The sequence below is a fragment of the Sus scrofa genome, chromosome 14, assembly GCF_054392235.1.
Source record: "Sus scrofa isolate SSC_HxYL_T2T_F1_AM1 chromosome 14, Sscrofa_HxYL_maternal_Yorkshire_Landrace_v2.0, whole genome shotgun sequence".
Taxonomy (NCBI): Eukaryota; Metazoa; Chordata; class Mammalia; order Artiodactyla; family Suidae; genus Sus; species Sus scrofa.
This window is the reverse complement of record NC_139396.1, coordinates 118,522,520-118,539,934: the sequence shown is the minus strand read 5'-3', so window position 1 is coordinate 118,539,934 and position 17,415 is coordinate 118,522,520. Positions and strand designations below refer to the sequence as shown.

Here is a 17,415-nt window from a genome sequence, read left to right as displayed (position 1 = left end):
GTATTTAACTCATTTGAGACATTTAATGAATTTACGGAATTATTAAGAAAGCATATTTATCACTAGTACTATTAGTTCAGATACCAAAAAACAAACAAATGTGAATACCTTGTTAAATATATGGCAGAAGGTAGGTATCTGTGCCAATACTGCACTTTAGTAGTTTCTAACAGCTACAATGTACTTATACAGTGATTAAATATGTCCCAAGGAAATCTTTCACATATGCACAGATATACAAAGGCAATGAAGTACATATACAGTAAAGAAACTTGTCTATTCTTACAATTAAGTAACTTGCCTATTGAGCTTGTGTCTTTTTAATATTTCTGTGCAATATTGCACAGACTAGTGTGTCATTTGTGCCTAAAGAGTTAGATGTGGAATGAAATATAACTGTATTAAATCCTTCATGGTATCAGGGAATCATAAATCAATTAAATCTGAAAATGAATTCCATCATTTAAAACATGTAACAATGTAGTTTCCGGGAATATTTTTTTCTTAAACACTTAAAGATATTTTGGGATGAATTATCTGTTATGAGAAAGCAAAATGTGTACATGTCCGTATTTGAATTCCTTCCTTATCTTTTCTGATATATAAAACTAAATTTAATTATTTTAAAATATGAGCACATTTGGTAAAAGTCAATCTTTCCACTTATCATCTGTTAATATACCTATGCATTTCTTCAGTGTCTGTCTCCATTACATATATATATATATACACACACACGATATGTTACTTTGAACTGGCTCAAGTAAATACTGATATTTAAATTTCTCTTAATATATTTTTCTTTAATTTACTAATAAAGTCAATTCACACATACAATTTAGAATCAAATGTCATGAAAATTTACATCATATAATTTCATCAAGAACAAACATAGTCTCCAGCCTACCAATCTAAAGTATTTGCATGCTACAAGGTCACTGTCAAATTATGGTGTATAATATTTTGTTTAAAGCCATTAATTAATAAGAAAGTTGTATAATTTATATATGTATACATATGCACATAGAGATACATATTATTTATCAATCTGTAATATCTGTTATCATACTCATATACTGTATTAAGGGAGATGTCTGTAATTAAGTTTTTATAATGTTAATAGTACCATGAACCTAAATTCTTCAAAGCAATATATTGCTTCAAATATGTGTTAATTCATTCAAAAAGATACATACACCCCTATATTCACTGTAGCACTATTCACAATAGCCAAGACATGGAAACAACCTAAATGTCCATCGACAGATGAATGGATTAGGAAGATGTGGTATATATACAAAATGGAATACTACTCAGCCATAAAAAAGAATGAAATAATGCCATTTGCAGCACCATGGATGGAACTAGAGACTCTCATACTGAGTGAAGTAAATCAGAAAGAGAAAGGCAAATACCATATGTTATCACTTATATGTGGAATCTAAAATATGGCACAAATGAACCACCTACAGAGCAGAAACAGACTCGCAGACATGGAGAACACACTTGTGTTGCCAAGGGAAGGGGGAGGGAGTGGGATGGATGGGGAGTTTGGGTTTGGTAGATGAAAACTATCACATTTGCTGTGGATAAGCAATGGGTCCTATGGTATAGCACAGGAGACTATATCCAATCTCTTGGGGTAGAACATGATAGAAGATAGTATGAGAAAAATAATGCATGACTGGATCACTATACTGTACAGCAGAAATTGAAACAACACTGTAAATCAACTATAATAAAAATTTTAAAAATAAATTACAAGTAGTACAATCGAATATGGCAGTATAGTACTTGATTACGGCAAAATTTCTCAAAACAAAGAACTTTCTGATCTTCTAAGAAGCAAGTATAGTACAAAAGAATTGGTATTTTGATTATAATTGTTAAATAAAAATTAAATTTTCATTAGGATTTATTATTCTACCCTAGTTAAAAGATCTATAACATACACATAATATTTAGTAATATGTTATAATGTGATCTTTAGACAAAGTATCAAAGACTCTAAGGAAACACATCAATATAATTAACATATGCATTACATGTTTACATATATGTGTGTTTACATGTTTTATAACACATGTTTACATGTAAATATATGTATATATAACATGTATATATACTACCACATGATAAATAATTAATTAAAATTTAAACTAGTTTCTAATTTAAACTAATCTAATTTCTTAAAATAAACCTTGAAAGGCATAATTACCTAAAAGTTTTTCTATGCGAAAAGTTTTTTTTTTTTTAAATCACAAACTAAGGGTACCAATTAAAAAACTGTTTCAGTTAACTAACTTATTATTAAACCAAGTTATTTTGGGTTGAGGCCCCTAAGTTTTAATTTATAACATTATTTTATCCAGTTACCTATATGCACATTTTCAATTAGTTTCAACCAGAAATTGCATTATAAAAAAATTAAGTGTACTGAAATAGTTTTATAACAAAAACTGAAATAAACTCAAGGTAATAATTTTATAACTATTACCTTTACTGAAATAGTTTTATAACTAAAACAAATACTTACGGCTGATTTAACTTTTATTATTTTCATACTAAAATTATTACATCAGCCATCTTCTTGGTTACCTATCTGTGTGAATAAGCCAAGCTTAAATTACCATCTGATGAGCATTTCTGGCCTTGTTTTTCCTAGGACAGCTCACTCCCAAGAAAAAATAGATTGGATTTTTAATTAGGTTTGCCTTCCAATAACCATTATACAGAGGGAGTGGTTAGGAACCCAGCATACTGCTGGCCCGTACACATAGGTTCAAATTAATCTTCACCACTGGCTGGCTGTGTCTTTGTGGAAATTATTCCAACCTCTCAAATTTTAGGGAACTCATCTGTACACTGGGGAAAGTGATCATATCTACCTCAAAGGTCTCTGTGATAAATTAACTAGATAACTCCCATTAAGTGCCCCAAACCCAACAAATAAAAAGTGCACCACAAATGTTAGCTATTTGCTGTGGTGGTTGTAGAAACTGCTCAGATTTCATGATTGTAAACCCTGCTTAGCCTTCTGTTGAAGTAAATGGTTTATATTTAACTAGCACATAAGGAGTTCCACTCCAAGTACTTGTCGATATTTTTTCAAAAGCTTGGCTAGAAGAATCAATAGGCAGTGCAGATGGCCAGAGGGATATGCAATACAGCACAGACTTTCCTAATATTCTGAACTTATATCCTCCGTTAACATTGACCTGTAGAGACCACCCAGACCGTATCCTCAGCAATGTTCTGGTTTCCATGGAGCACTTTCTTCATGACCTTAGGAGATATTCTTTCTATGATGTCCCACGGGATAAAAACATTTTCCTCCAATCTGGCATCTCACTCAGAAATAGTGCTGCCTTTCCATCAAAAGTGGTTTGGTATTTTGAATTTTGTAACTGACTTATATTTTTATATGTTAATTTTCTTGCTTTCTTCACTTTGGCCTTAAAATGATGAAAATCAAGCTTGTTTACCACTCTATAGTGACTCTGCAGGACTTTGTAGCATCTCTGTTACTATTCTCACTTTGACTCCTTCTGTAATTTCTATTCTGTTTGCTATGCTTTTATGACTCATGTTAAATATATTTACCTTGTTTCATTGGATGAGTTATCATAAGCTGCCTTAAATTACTAAATAATGTTGAACATTAAAAAAGTGGCCTCTACTATAATTTAGACATAAGTGAAAGTATCTAAAATATAGTTTGTATTGCTGCTGATACAAATGGAATTGTCATATAAACACGATTGAATGTATTTCTTGCGTTAAAAACCAGCAGCATAGAAAGGTAAATCATGTAGACCCTGGAGGAAGTGAAGAGAAGAACTATAAATATGCTTAAGAGAACAGAGGAACTGGCTCTTGCTGATCAGGTGTCTGAATTGAGTGGCTGCACAAGCAAACAATACATTTACCTTGTACCATGGGTGGGACTAATTATAAAAGATAATAAGATGTTCTACTTGGCAAAACTTCGGGGCCATAAAAACATAAAAGAATATGACAGAAAGAAGAATTTGGAAAGAAATGCCCACTATGTATTTCGGAAATCTTTAGAAAGCAACTATAATTCAAATGTTTTCATGGAACCATATATCATGCACTTACTTTTATCTTGCAACTGCTTTCTAGTTATTTTCTACTTGTTGCAAGAAAAGCCCTGAAAAATAAATTGAACTAAATGATATGTTATTTGGGAAAAGATAGATAAAACAGAGATAACACTTTACCTTTCTCTGCTTCCCTCTTTAGTTTCTCCAGTCGTGTTTTCAAATATTTTTTGAGGAAAATATATATTGAAGCAGAAAAGTGCCTTTTTTCACAGTTTTTGTTAATGGATTTTACCTTTGGAATATGAGTAACCACTTTCCCTCAAATTACAGCATAGAATACACCTGTATAAGTTAATGTTTTCCTCCATCATATGTTAAAAAATATTTATTCAAATTATTGTAAAATATATAGCACAAATCATAAGTTAAAATAAGAATATCACAGCCAATATACTGGTACCTTCATTACAACTGTCACTTGTGAATTAAATTTACTTTTATTTTCCGCAGCCTAGCTCAATCTACTGTTTAAGCTCGCTATTTTCTTAAGTAGAATACTTGTTCTAACACTATGTTTTTTCATGTTTGTATTTTTCTTAAAGGAAAAGCAAAGACAATGTAAAAATGTATCTGTCTATTCTAAAACTCAAAAAATAGTGTTTTTAATTGGCCTTCCATTAAACTATATTTTCAGCTAAGGAAGATCCTACTTACCTCTTCTTAAAAACAGTAGTAATTGCTCAACTATATTGAACATTATTTTAAAACAAAAGTAAGGGAGTTCCCGTCATGGCTCAGTGGTTAACGAATCTGACTGGGAACCATGAGGTTGCGGGTTTGATCCCTGGCCTTGCTCAGTGGGTTGAGGATCCAGCCTTGCTGTGAGCTGTGGCTTAGGTCACAGACGCGGCTCGGATCCCGCGTTGCTGTGGCTCTGGCGTAGGCCAGTGGCTACCGCTCCGATTCGACCCCTAGCCTGGCTCCATATACCACGGGAGCAGCCCTAGAAAAGGCAAAAAGAAAAAAAATAAAATAAAATAAAATAAAAGTAAAATTAAAATAGCCTCAATGGAATTATAAAAAGTATGTGCTTGTTTGTTTATGGCTTTGTTTTCATTGTTTCTGAAAAAAGGCAAGAAAAAAACAAAAAATACTGAATCTGACAAACGATATTATCTAAATGTAACTAAGTTCCATTCTTTTTCTTTTTTTAATGTATGTTGCTGAAAAAAATGAAAGAGGAACAAAATCAAGTATTTAAATTTTCTATATCATATATATATGTATATCAGATGGCAAATATTAAGAAAGCTGATTTATTTTCCTTCAAAACTGTTTTTTTTCTCCTAATAGAAAATGGTCTAGTTTTGACTATAAACATTCAGAAATTTGTTAATTTCTAGAGTAGGGTTAATTAATGAATGGTGAGCAGGATCATTAAAATATGAAATAAACCTGTTGAAAGCAAATGCATCAGCATACATGACTGTTTACTGAATCAATATCCAATGGAATCTTAAGAAAAAGTAAAACTAGTTGATCAGGAATTTGCCTTTGGTTAGTTCTGAAGTGTGCATGAGTAACAGTATCAGCATTATTTTGTGCAAGTTTAATTGTATTCAGGCTATGTAGATTTTGTAAAGAACTATGACTTATAAGGAATTGAAAATAAGTATTTCTTCTTGGAAAGACAGGAAGTTACTTCTTCCTCTACCAGAATAAAGCCCCAAAGTATTTCAGAAGAATAGCAGATGAACCCCTTTTATGTCAAAACAATGACTTATCTAGACTTTGAACAAATTCAAATCAAATTTTTCTCTTTGAAAATTTTTCTCTTTTTTAAAATTTTTTTAATTGTTCTCTTTTTTAAAAGATCACTTCTACCTTGAATATTAAAAAAGGATTTAATTTTATATGTTTTATTTTTATGACTGGTTTCAATTTATTTTATAGCTGTTATGTGCCTATTACAGAAAACCTTATTTTCTTTTTCTTTTTTTTTTTTTTTTTGTTGTTGTTGTTGTTGCTACTGCACCTGTGGCATGCAGAATTTCCTGGGCCAGGAACTGAACCTGAGTCACAGCACACTGACAACAAGCCACAGCAGTGATTACACAGAATCCTTAAACTGCTAGGTCACCCATCAAGGAGCTCAGAAAACATTATTTTCAAAAGTTGTGACATTGAAATGTCTGTGCTTTATTTTCTGATAAAATTAGGTCATTTATGGTCATTCTCTTTTGATAACCTCTTCAAGTTTGACTACATCTTTGTGTTAAGTATACTTTAAAAAAAATTGGCATGTGATTGGGAATACAGCAATTCAATTTAGAACAGAGCAGATAAGAAGGACTCCACAGCTAAATAAACTCTCAGTACAATGATATATTTCATATGTCCCAGCTGGACTTATCTTTTTTTTTTTTTTAACAGGTTTTCATTGGTTTGATAGGATAGCACCATATTCAGTTCACATGGAAAAAATGAGACAGAAGAAAATAATCTTAATGTAAGGCTAAGAAAATGCCTGTGGGGAGGAGATAATGGGATTTTAATATATTACCAAGTTGGGAAATCAGCAGGATGATGGTGAAAGAGGGAGCTGACATCCAGGGCATATATTGATGTGAATAAATGTAATTAAGTATGGCCAAATAAAATCAGTCCTTTCCAAGATTACATTACCATTACTTTCACATGTATAATTTTATCAAATTCTTCAATGTTTAAGTATGGCAAAATATTATTTTGATTTTTTTCATTTGCTCAGACTCAACACCCAAGAGTCATTATTGTTTCTTAACTTTTCTCATATGTCCAATCCTTAAGTTCTATAGGCTGTACTTTCAAAAATATACCCTTAACTTAATCCCTCCCTATGTCCACCCCTACCATCCATCTAAGCCACTCTGATCTCTATCCTGCATTGCTGCTATATAGATGCATGACTGGTTACCTGGTCTCCCAAACCACAGAATGTACAACACCAAGAGCGAACCATAGAGTAGTCTATGGATTTGGAATGATTATGAGGTGTCAATGTAGGTTCATTGATTGTAACAAATGTGCCACTCTGATGCAAGATGTGGCTAGTGAGGAAAACTGCTCTAAAAAATCAAGTTCATTTTTTTAAAGGAATCTAAAATTTTTGTGCCTAAGAATCTCAGATTAAAAACACACATTATACAAAAAAATCTATAAGAAGGAATCCTGCATTTGCCTGCTATGCTTATTGCACGAGCAAATTTATATTTAATTCTATTAATAACAAAAAAAGCAATACAGGATTGCCATCCTTATTCCAGTTTTGAAGATGAAAAAATGTGGCCCTTAGTGCTAAATATCTTTCCCAGAGATCATCCAATTATAGTACGATTAAAACTTGTTTGTTTGAGGAGTTCCTGTTGTGGCTCAGTGGTTAACAAATCCAACTAGGAACCATGAGGTTGTGGGTTCGATCCCTGGCCTTCCTCAGTGGGTTAAGGATCCAGCCTTGCCATGAGCTGTGGTGTAGGTTGCAGACGCGGCTCGGATCCCACGTTGCTGTGGCCCTGGTGTAGGCCAATGGCTACAGCTCTGATTAGATCCCTAGTCTGGGAACCTCCATGTGCCGTGGGAGCAGCCCTAGAAATGGCAAAAAGACAAAAACAAACAAACAAAAAAAACAAACTTGTTTGATTGAATCCACAATCTGAGTTTCACTACTAAACTACTACACTAGAACATATAAAAACTCTGGTATCTCTCTGCCTTACCCTATTGACTTTGGGTCACTAACATCATTTGTATAGAATGTCTGTTATTCACTGAATGTTCACAATTTCCAGTGTCCTAGATAGCTTCTATTATTTAGTTCTCACAACAATTCTATCATAGCAGTTTTATCAGCTCTGGTCAACAAATGGCGAAACTGAATATGGGGAAGATTAAATTATTTGCCCAAGCTCATGTTTCAAAACCAATATTATATAAAGTCAAAGTTCCTTTCAGAATGATACATTTCTCTCAAGGCTTGGAAGATGCCTGATTTTTTTCTTTCATGTCTTCACATCCATGTAAGAGGAATAAATCATGTAACTGCTATGAACTTATATTTTTATGGTGCCACTTTTTTCAGTTTTCATAAATGTTGTCTTACTATGAAGAAGAGGGCATCATGATTTTGCTTGTATAAAACTTTCAGTCATTAAAATGCATCAAATGCCTACTATATAGCTGGAATTATAATAGTGAAAAGTAGATTTTCTATCCCTATGAAGCTTAAATTGATACATAACATAAACATTAGATAATCCTTTGAACAAAAGCAGAACAAAGGGTTAGAGGTTGAAAAGAGTGTCATCTCTTTTGGCTAGTGTGATCAGAGAAGGCCTGCTTCAATAGGTGGCATTAAAGCAGCTAAGAGACAGTTGGGCATAATTCTAATTTTAATCAGCTATTATTTTAGTAAAGGTTAAGCATAGATAAACCACTTTTGCAGAATAAACAAGACACTGTGTGATTGCTATTCCATGCTTAAATGTTGATAATCACCTCTTTCACAGGACATTTTATGTGATACCCAAAAATTCAGTTTTGGAAAGCATCAAGAAATAATTGTTGCAAAGCATATATGCTTTCATTATAGGAGAGTCATTTGTGCCTTAATCAGTGACTATTGTATTTTATTTGACACATAATTACTAAGAGGTTAGCTATTTGACTACCTGAAATTCTTCTGGTAACTGGGAAGTGTGAGATACTTTGTTAGAAAGAGGCAAAATGACAGTAATTGGCATCTGTCAACATTAGCTCAATAGAAGACAAAGAATAACTAGTAAACACTACTATAAAATTATTAAATCATGGTAGACTAAGTTGGGATAGTTAAGAGTAAGATAGTAAAGGCATTATAATAATTCTAGATAACATTTAGAGTATTAGAGAACTGTGGATTCATAATCATAACTTTGAGTCAACAATACAGAACATGTTCAGCCAGGTTTTGTGTAAACTGTTCAAAAGGCAGAGGGGCACGGCATATATATTAAAACATATGTTGTTTAAAATCAGTCAACTTAGTTTTTAAAAAGAAGAAGCTTTAGCATCTAGACCCACTATTTGAGAAGCAGCATTCCCTGGCCTAGCTGGATTGGTGAGATAATGAGCTTTTTGAATAATCTGGGGCCACAAAATCAAGATATACACTCAAATCATGAAGTTATGATTTATTCCTCACATGCAGCATTTTGAGGTTATGTTGACCCATCAATCTAAGCATTCTGAATAATAAGATCTTCTCAATCTAATTTTCATTCCTATTTGAAGATTCTCTTAGAATCTTCACATATTTCAAATGAAGCTTCCAATCTCAGTAAAAGAGTGAGCTGAATTATTTTTCAGATGTTTTAAAATCCATGTTTAGTCTGAACATGGTAACAATTAAAATGACCCAATTTAATAAAAGCTATAGCCATTTGAAAATAAATATATAAGTAAGCAAAACCATTACTCTGTAAGATCTTCTATCTTTTTTTCCACTAGAGTAGGAGGTACATTAGAAACGATGACTTGCATATCCAGCTGATTGACCACAGAGACCTGAAAGAAGGAAAAACAGGATTCATGTGGCTCTTACCCATTAACATTCTTATCATCAAAAAGTAACATTTTTTTTTCTTCTGTAAAATGCATTGACACGGTGTGTCCCATTGAGAAAACTAGGGATAAAGGATATTTCTAACTACACAATTTCTACTAGATGTGGGAGCAGGTTGAGAAGGACAGAATAGTTGTTTACCTCGAGGTGATAGAACTCTAAGTGACTTTGACTTTTGTTGGTTTTGTGTTTGCTTGTTTTCCTAGTTTTCACAAAAGTGTAGGAGGTGTTTTTGTATGTTTTTTAATTGGGTTATTTAAGAACACCCAGGAAAGTAGAAAACCCAGCTGCTAGAGCTTATAAACCCCAGAAGATGATTTTTCATTGTGACTAAGAATCTGGGATATGAATAGTTAGAATAATTCATTCCACGTGATCACCATATATAGAATTCATGTCTGCTTTAGCCAACTTTATGTTTGTGCCAGATATATATATATATATATATATACATACAAACTTACAGATGGGCTGAAATAAGCTAATTTAATTGTGCTTATGAATCCATTCTTTCATGTAATATTTACAGAGTTCCTTCTATATCATTATTTAGAAAAATGGAAGAAAACCAATAGTGTTTGTTCTCTGCTCACAATGTACCACTTCCTGGTTTTCTCAATACTCTACAGGCTTTAAATCATGCAATTCTAATGATCACTGTTATTTATTCCAGTTTTTAAATATAAAAACTAATAAAAAAGAGATATTAATAATGGGTCCAATTAAGCACAAGCTCCAGAGCATATACTCTTTACTATTACCCAATACAGACTTAGAAGATATAAAGTCAAATTAAACACTGCCCCATGCATATATTACACATGATTAAAATTGTGTAAATGCATATGCACCAGGACCATGAATTGAATACTCTGGATGAGGTATATTTAGCACTATATATCTTCATATAACTTATACCAGGGAGTAATTATATTTTGATACAGGCTCCAAGTTCTGCCTATAGATGCCCTATCAGGAGTCACAAACTCAAATATCTTCAGGGACCAGGCAGGTAACCTAAGTAAGTGAAGGAGCCCAATGTCTCAAATAATAGAGAGAAATAGAACTGGGACAAATCAGAGACATAAGCTTCATAAGACATAAGAGGTCAGCTACTACTCAGCTATAGTGAATACTGGCATGTGGGAAAATAGGTCCAGATTTGCTGGAGTTTTCTGTTTTGGGGGAAAGGAAATATTATGTGAAATATTAAAAACTAATTTGAAATCTTTCAAACCATTGTGTGAGCCTAATAATTCATGTGTGCTGACTATATTAACCCAGGTACTGCCTTATTACCACCTATGTGCAAAGAGCTGACATTGGCAGTTCAAACCCTGTATTTTTAACTCATTATAGGCATTTGGGATCAACTGTTTAAATTTTCTTTAAACATGTAGATGAATCTTCAGTATGTTTTCACACACAAAAAAAAACCCAAGTTCATTAGAAAAGAGATTATTACAATTCTGTGTAACTGTCTTTTTTTTAATTTGTATTAGTCCTGAATTAAAAAAAAGACGGAAATCATATTTAAAATCTTTCGTTATTGTTTTTTGTTTATTTCCTGTTTTTTTGTTTTAGTTTTTAGTAGTAAAAATATGTGGTAAAAATCTCTAGAAAAATGTAAATGAGACTCTCACATGTAACTGTGTTTCCTTCCTTCCTTCCCTCCATATCTTTCTTTTTTTTCTTTCTTTGTTCCTTATCTTTTTCATTTCCCCATTCTTTCATCATTAGATGAGGGAAGGTTAAAAAAAAATCTGGTCAGGAGTTCTCCCTGTGCCATAATGGGATCATCAGCATCTCTGGAGAGCTGGGATGCAGGTTTGATGCCCAGTCTGGTACAGTGAGTTAAGGATCCAGTGTTGCTGCAGCATGGTGTAGGTTGCAACTGTGGCTCAGATCTGATCCCTGGCCTGGGAACTTCCATACGCTGTGGAGCAGTCAAAAAAGAAAAAAAAAAAAAATCTGTTCAAAAGCAAATAGCCTGGGATAAATGGTAATTCTGGACTGTTATCTCAACAAGAGTAGATTTCTCAGCTTCCTTTGTTGTCTGCTTGGAGCCATATCATGGAGTTCTGATCAATGGAAAGTTAGTGGAAAGGAAAAAAAAGATATTCTTAAATTTATCCCATGTATGAACCTCTTCTTTTTTTCCCAATCTCTATCTGAATAAAGAAGCCACAAAGAAGGGCAAAGACACAGGATGGAAGGAAAACCAAGTCCCTGAAGCTCCATTTGTACGAGAGCTGTCAAGAATACCACCCAACCATAAATGCTCTTATTGTTGGGCAATGTGATAGAAAAATAAAAATTGTTAGTGTAAACCATTGAAATTTTGGAGTTTTCTGTTACATGATGAAACATCTAGGTATTTATACACATGGCTTTAAGATTTTTACCAACTGAAGATCAATGAGAAACTAGAATGCTAGTTATATGTGGTACAGGGAAATGACAGAATTTCCCTTTATATAAATAAGTTCTGAGTTTTAGAAGTCGATTTCTAAGTAAGCTGTTGGAATGCAATTAATTCATGCGCTAGGAACTCTATTTAGAAGCAATATTTGGTCTTACAGATAAAAGTAACTCTAGCATTTGCCTTTAAAGGGCTAATAGTAGTTTTTCTTTATTCAGAAGGATACATTACTTCAAAGGGAATTTTTAATTTGTTAAACAAAATGGAATAAGATTTAAGGTCCTCTGAAATATATACATATTAAGCTTATACTTTTATAAAAAATATTTTTTGATCTCAATTATTTTGAAAATAAACTTCTGTACTCTTAAAAAATAGCGTATTTCTAATTCTGATAAAAAAAGTCAGATTGCACTTAACTCCAAAAGTAGTTGACTCAAAATTGTCTATAAATAATTACTTAAAAAATTTCAAACCTCCTTAAAGTACTGACATATTATTTATGTAAAATGTACATACTTTGACAATGCAATTGAATAGAATAAGCTATTATAGTTTATTTTGATTTTTAAAAATTATTCTACATCCCTGAATCATTGGTTTCTTCTACCACCTATATCAAAGATATTTATATGCTTAAAATTACTACATTTCATTTATGTTACTTTCCTAGGATAGCCTTTATGCAAATACTTTCAGAAATATACTAAACACTTAAAAATTCTGCTTTAAAACTGCTACTGCTTCATTTGATTCTTTATGCCTTGATTACTAATAAAAGTTGTTTTTTTTTTTTTTTTTTTTTTTTTTTTTTGCTTTTTAGGGCTGCACTCAGGGCATGTGGAAATCTGCAGGCTAGGGGTCAAATCAGAGCTACTGCTGCCAGCCCCAGCCCCAGCCCCAGCCCCAGCCTCAGCCATGGCAGATCTGAGCACAACTGTGACCTACACCACAGCTCACGGCAATGCCGGATTCTTAAACCACTGAGCGAGGCCAGGGATTGAACCCACATCCTATGGATACTAGTCGGGTTCCTTACCACTGAGCCATGATGGAAATTCCCAAATAAAGTATTTCTAAAAAATTGTTTATATTATTTTTGGGATTGAGCTTTGTAATGGATTAAAATTACTAAATACGATCAAATAGATTCGTGTAGCACACAATTCCTAAAACAGAGGTTACTAATTTACATATTTTATTATTTATAAATCCTTTTAATTCTTTCTCATAAACCTCTTGTAACTCCTTTTTTTCCTCCCATCCATTCTCGTGTAGTTTAGATAGTGTATTCCAAGAGAAATATAATGTGAGGCACAAAAATATCCCAGGAATATAATATTAAAATTCCTGGTAGCCACAATAGGAAGATAAAAATAGTGAAAATTAATTTGCAACAATACATTTGATATATTATCATTCCAACATCAACATGTAATCAATCTAAAGCAAATTATTAAAGAGATGTTTTACTTTTTTTTTCATGCTAAGTCTTTAAAGTCCAGTATGCATTTTACACAGTATATCTCAATGCAACCTAGCCACATTTCAAGTGCCCAGAAGGCACACATGGCAAATATCTAATATATTGGACAGTGAAGTTCCAGAGAACCACACCATTTCTTGCTTGGACTGGTCACTGTCTACCCTAATTGATCTCTGATGCAATCTTACTTTAATTGAAAAGGAAGAGGTATCTTAGCAGTCTTTTAAAAATAATTTAGTCTCTATCAAAACCCAAAGGGTATTTTCTTCAAGGTTAGTTTCAATGTGAAAGCTAAAACCATATTTAGTTACAGTAAAATATATTTACCTATATTGCACTTTGAATGTATCTCTTACCTATGAATATTTTTTAACATCTTGCATTGGTCATTTGGAAAATATAGGTTCACTGAATATTGCAGATTTTTCAAATGTTGACACATTTCATTACACAATATCAAGATAAAAAAAATCACATTCTTTAATATGACCAGTCATCTCATCTGAAAAGTCTTTGAGTAATGGGAAGCTGTCAAGTTCATGGTGGTGAATGCATGCTTCCCAATATTCTAATTTGTGCTTGAAGGCTTGAATGTTATCATTAGCAACAAATACTGTCAGCTGTTTTTCTTGAATTGACAGTCTCACCTCATTCCTTTTTGTGTAAGTGCCTATCAAATATTCAAGTCTGAATATCCATATTTTATCTCTTATTTTTTCAAATAAAAAGTTATTCCTTGATAAAAGCAGCTTGCATAGAGCTTTTCCCTGAGACAACCATGATACTTCCCTATATATCAGAAGTGCTATTTCTTATCTCATTACAGAAATATTGGAGAAAAAGGGTTTAGTCAAAAGTAGACATTTGTTAAAATTAATGTTATAATACTTAAGTAAGGTCATTCTTAGTTGAAATGGGCTTTTATTTTTCTGTTTACATATGGCTATGAAGGATACAATGGCAGCAGCAGTGTAAATGTACCATGGTAAAAAGGCAAATACTGTCCTAGTATCCTTATGAAAAGACTTTTGACCTCATGAACCCTGAAATGACTTAAGGGACACTCAGTTTCATGCACAACACTTCTAGAACTGCTAACTACATTGTAAGAAAAGGGACCATTTATTATGTACGCACTTAGTACTCACTATATGACAGAAATTATTCTAGGTGCTTGAAATGCATCAGGAATTCAGATAAATAAATTTATTTTAAAAACCTGTCCTCATGGAGTTTTTTAAGGGGGGAAAAACATAACTAAGTCCATTGAAAAAAGAAAACAATAAAGAGGTACAAAGTTACACAATATGTTGCAATATGAACTAGGATGTTTTGAGCAGGCTTCACTATGAAATGCACTTTTACAAATATTTAGGGAAGATAAAGGAGCTAGTCCTGAACACATTTGGGGAAAGAGCCTGCAAGATGGAGCAACTGCAAAATGTCTAAAGTGAGAGCATTTCTGGCTATTCAAGGAACACCAAATTGGCCAATATTGAGTTTGAAGTACTCAAAGGGAGAAGAGTAGAAAATGAGACCGTTGGAGGCCAGATTACCAAGGCCCTTATACTATTCTATAATGACTTAAGAATTTCTCTGAAAGAATTCAGTGACATTAGAAAGTACTGAGCAGAGAAATAACAAGACCTGAAACACATTTTAAGATATCACTTTGAATGCTATATTAAAACCAGACTTTAGCAGGGCAAGAGTGGAAGCGTGAGACAAGTTAGTGAGCTTGTGCAGTGATACGTGTGAACTATGATGGTTGTGCAATCAAGTTGTAATAGCAGAAGTATTGAAAAATGTGTAGGTAACACATACGAGTAACATATGTATGTTATATTACATATGTGTGCATATACCAAGGAATTAAATGTGTGGTTGAATAGAGAAAGGAATTAAGAAAATTTTAGCCTAAGGAATACAAAGTTGATTTGGTCAACAAGTAAAACTGAGGAGACTATAGGTGGAAGAGATGAGAAAGATAAGTTCAGTTTAGGAAACATTACTTTAGTGGATATTTAAGTGTAACTGATGCATGTATATTTGGATGTATGAATTTGCTGTGCAAGAATGAGCTTTGGGGTGAAGGTATAAATTTGAGATTTTTTTAGTATAAAATTAGAAAAATTAGTTTAATAAAAAATTATATTTAATACATAGGTGATAGTCTAAAGTTGCTGGACTGGATGAATTTACTGAATCAGTGAGTGAAGATGGCAAAGTAAAATCTAAGAAACATCGACTAAAAGCTCAGGAGAAAAAAATGAACCAAGGAAAGAGACTAAGAAGGATGAATAGTGAGATCAGAGATAAACAAGAGAAAATGGTGGCCTGAAAGCCTAGGAAATGTAATTATCAATCAAATGTTGCTCATGGTTCCAATAAGAGGAAGACTGAAATTACCAGTACATTTAATAAGCAAAAGCCCTTGATGATGTTGGCACAAGCAGTTTTGGATGAATGTTGGAAAAAGTATTTTGCTTCAAGAGGGTTTTAGATATTAAAAATTGAGAAATTAGAGTCAGCTCTAACAAATTTTTTCTGGAAAGAGTGACACAGAAATGTAGTGGTAGCTAGAAAGAGAAGTAGATCCAGAGGATTTTTTATTATTTTTTGAAGATAGGAAAAATAGTATAGTTAGGGGAATAATGAAACAAAGAGGGGGAAACCGTGATATTAACAATGTATAAAAGAAGTAGGAGAACTGCTGAAACAGTATCCTAGTGCTGATGAGCAGAACTGGATCTGCTCCACAAACAGAGGCAATGGCTCCAGATAAAAGCATTGAGAATTCATCTAAATGAACAGGAAATAAGACAAAAAATGTTAATGCAACTACTGGTAGGTAGGTGGATTTAGTGGTGGGATTTGTAGAAGTATCTTTCTAAATGCTTTAATTTGATCTTTCTGTGAAATAGGAGGCCAGCTAACAAGACAATAGTGAGGATGAGGAGATGCTGGAGGATCGTTAGAGAGGAGCTCTTCTAGGAGAAGAAGGATGTGAATGGAGCAGGAAATAACAGTTTGGTCACTGGACCACATCAGAACTCATGGAGAGGGGGGCTTTCATAGTTAATTTAGAGCAAGAATAACTATATAATTGTATATGTTTTTGCAGGCATTTGGCATGAGTATAGGTCTGGAGAAAGGAGAAAGTTGGAATTAACTAAGAGTTATTTTTTTATTTTTATTTTTTTTCCAAATGAGTGTGATATACAGAGAGAGGGCAAGGAAGTTGAGTTTTTATGTGGTTGACCATTTATAATAATTGACAATGCACTATAATCTGGCAAGTAGGAAAGAGAAAATATGAGGGGTAGAAGAGGGTGAAAATATAGAAGGATAAGCAGAAAATAGTTTGAAAGTCATGGTAGAGATAAAAGAGTGCTGGGGTTAGCTGAACACATTCAATATGATGGTCAAAGAGTGGGATGTTTGCCATGAAGGTTATAGAGGAGTTGCAATAAGTGGTAATGGCAAAAATAACTGGATCTAAGTGACTCCAATAGGATGGAGGGTAAAGCCATTGGAGGAAAGGCATTCAAGGAACTGTGAGTTCAGGACACTGGAGAAACATCTTTGCGTATAATGATAATGCCAAAACTTAGGAGAGGAGGATTTTTGGAGAAAGTGATAGTAACCTAGGAGCCAAACTCCTTGAGATATTGTGGGAATTGACCCAAGGTTGGGGACCTCACAGCAATAAAGTGAGGCAGTGAGTGACAGACAATGAGAATTAGGAAGGAGGGAGGGTCTAGAAGCAGCAATGTTGTACACTGAGGACTCTCCTCTGATA

General features: G+C 33.2%; 1 protein-coding gene across 34 annotated transcripts in view; it reads right to left on the bottom strand.

The window, feature by feature from the left end:
• The window catches only part of PCDH15 (protocadherin related 15), a 1,617,506-nt gene that overhangs the window by 33,654 nt on the left and 1,566,437 nt on the right, over nt 1–17,415 (bottom strand). For all 34 annotated transcript variants that reach the window (XR_014827612.1, XR_014827610.1, XR_014827605.1 and 31 more), the window contains one exon: nt 9,559–9,647. Coding sequence is in view for 13 of the 34 variants with exons in the window: in XM_084996683.1 (XP_084852809.1) it covers nt 9,559–9,647 (89 nt within the window). In the remaining 21 variants the exon portion in view is untranslated. The remainder of the gene's footprint in view (nt 1–9,558; nt 9,648–17,415) is intronic.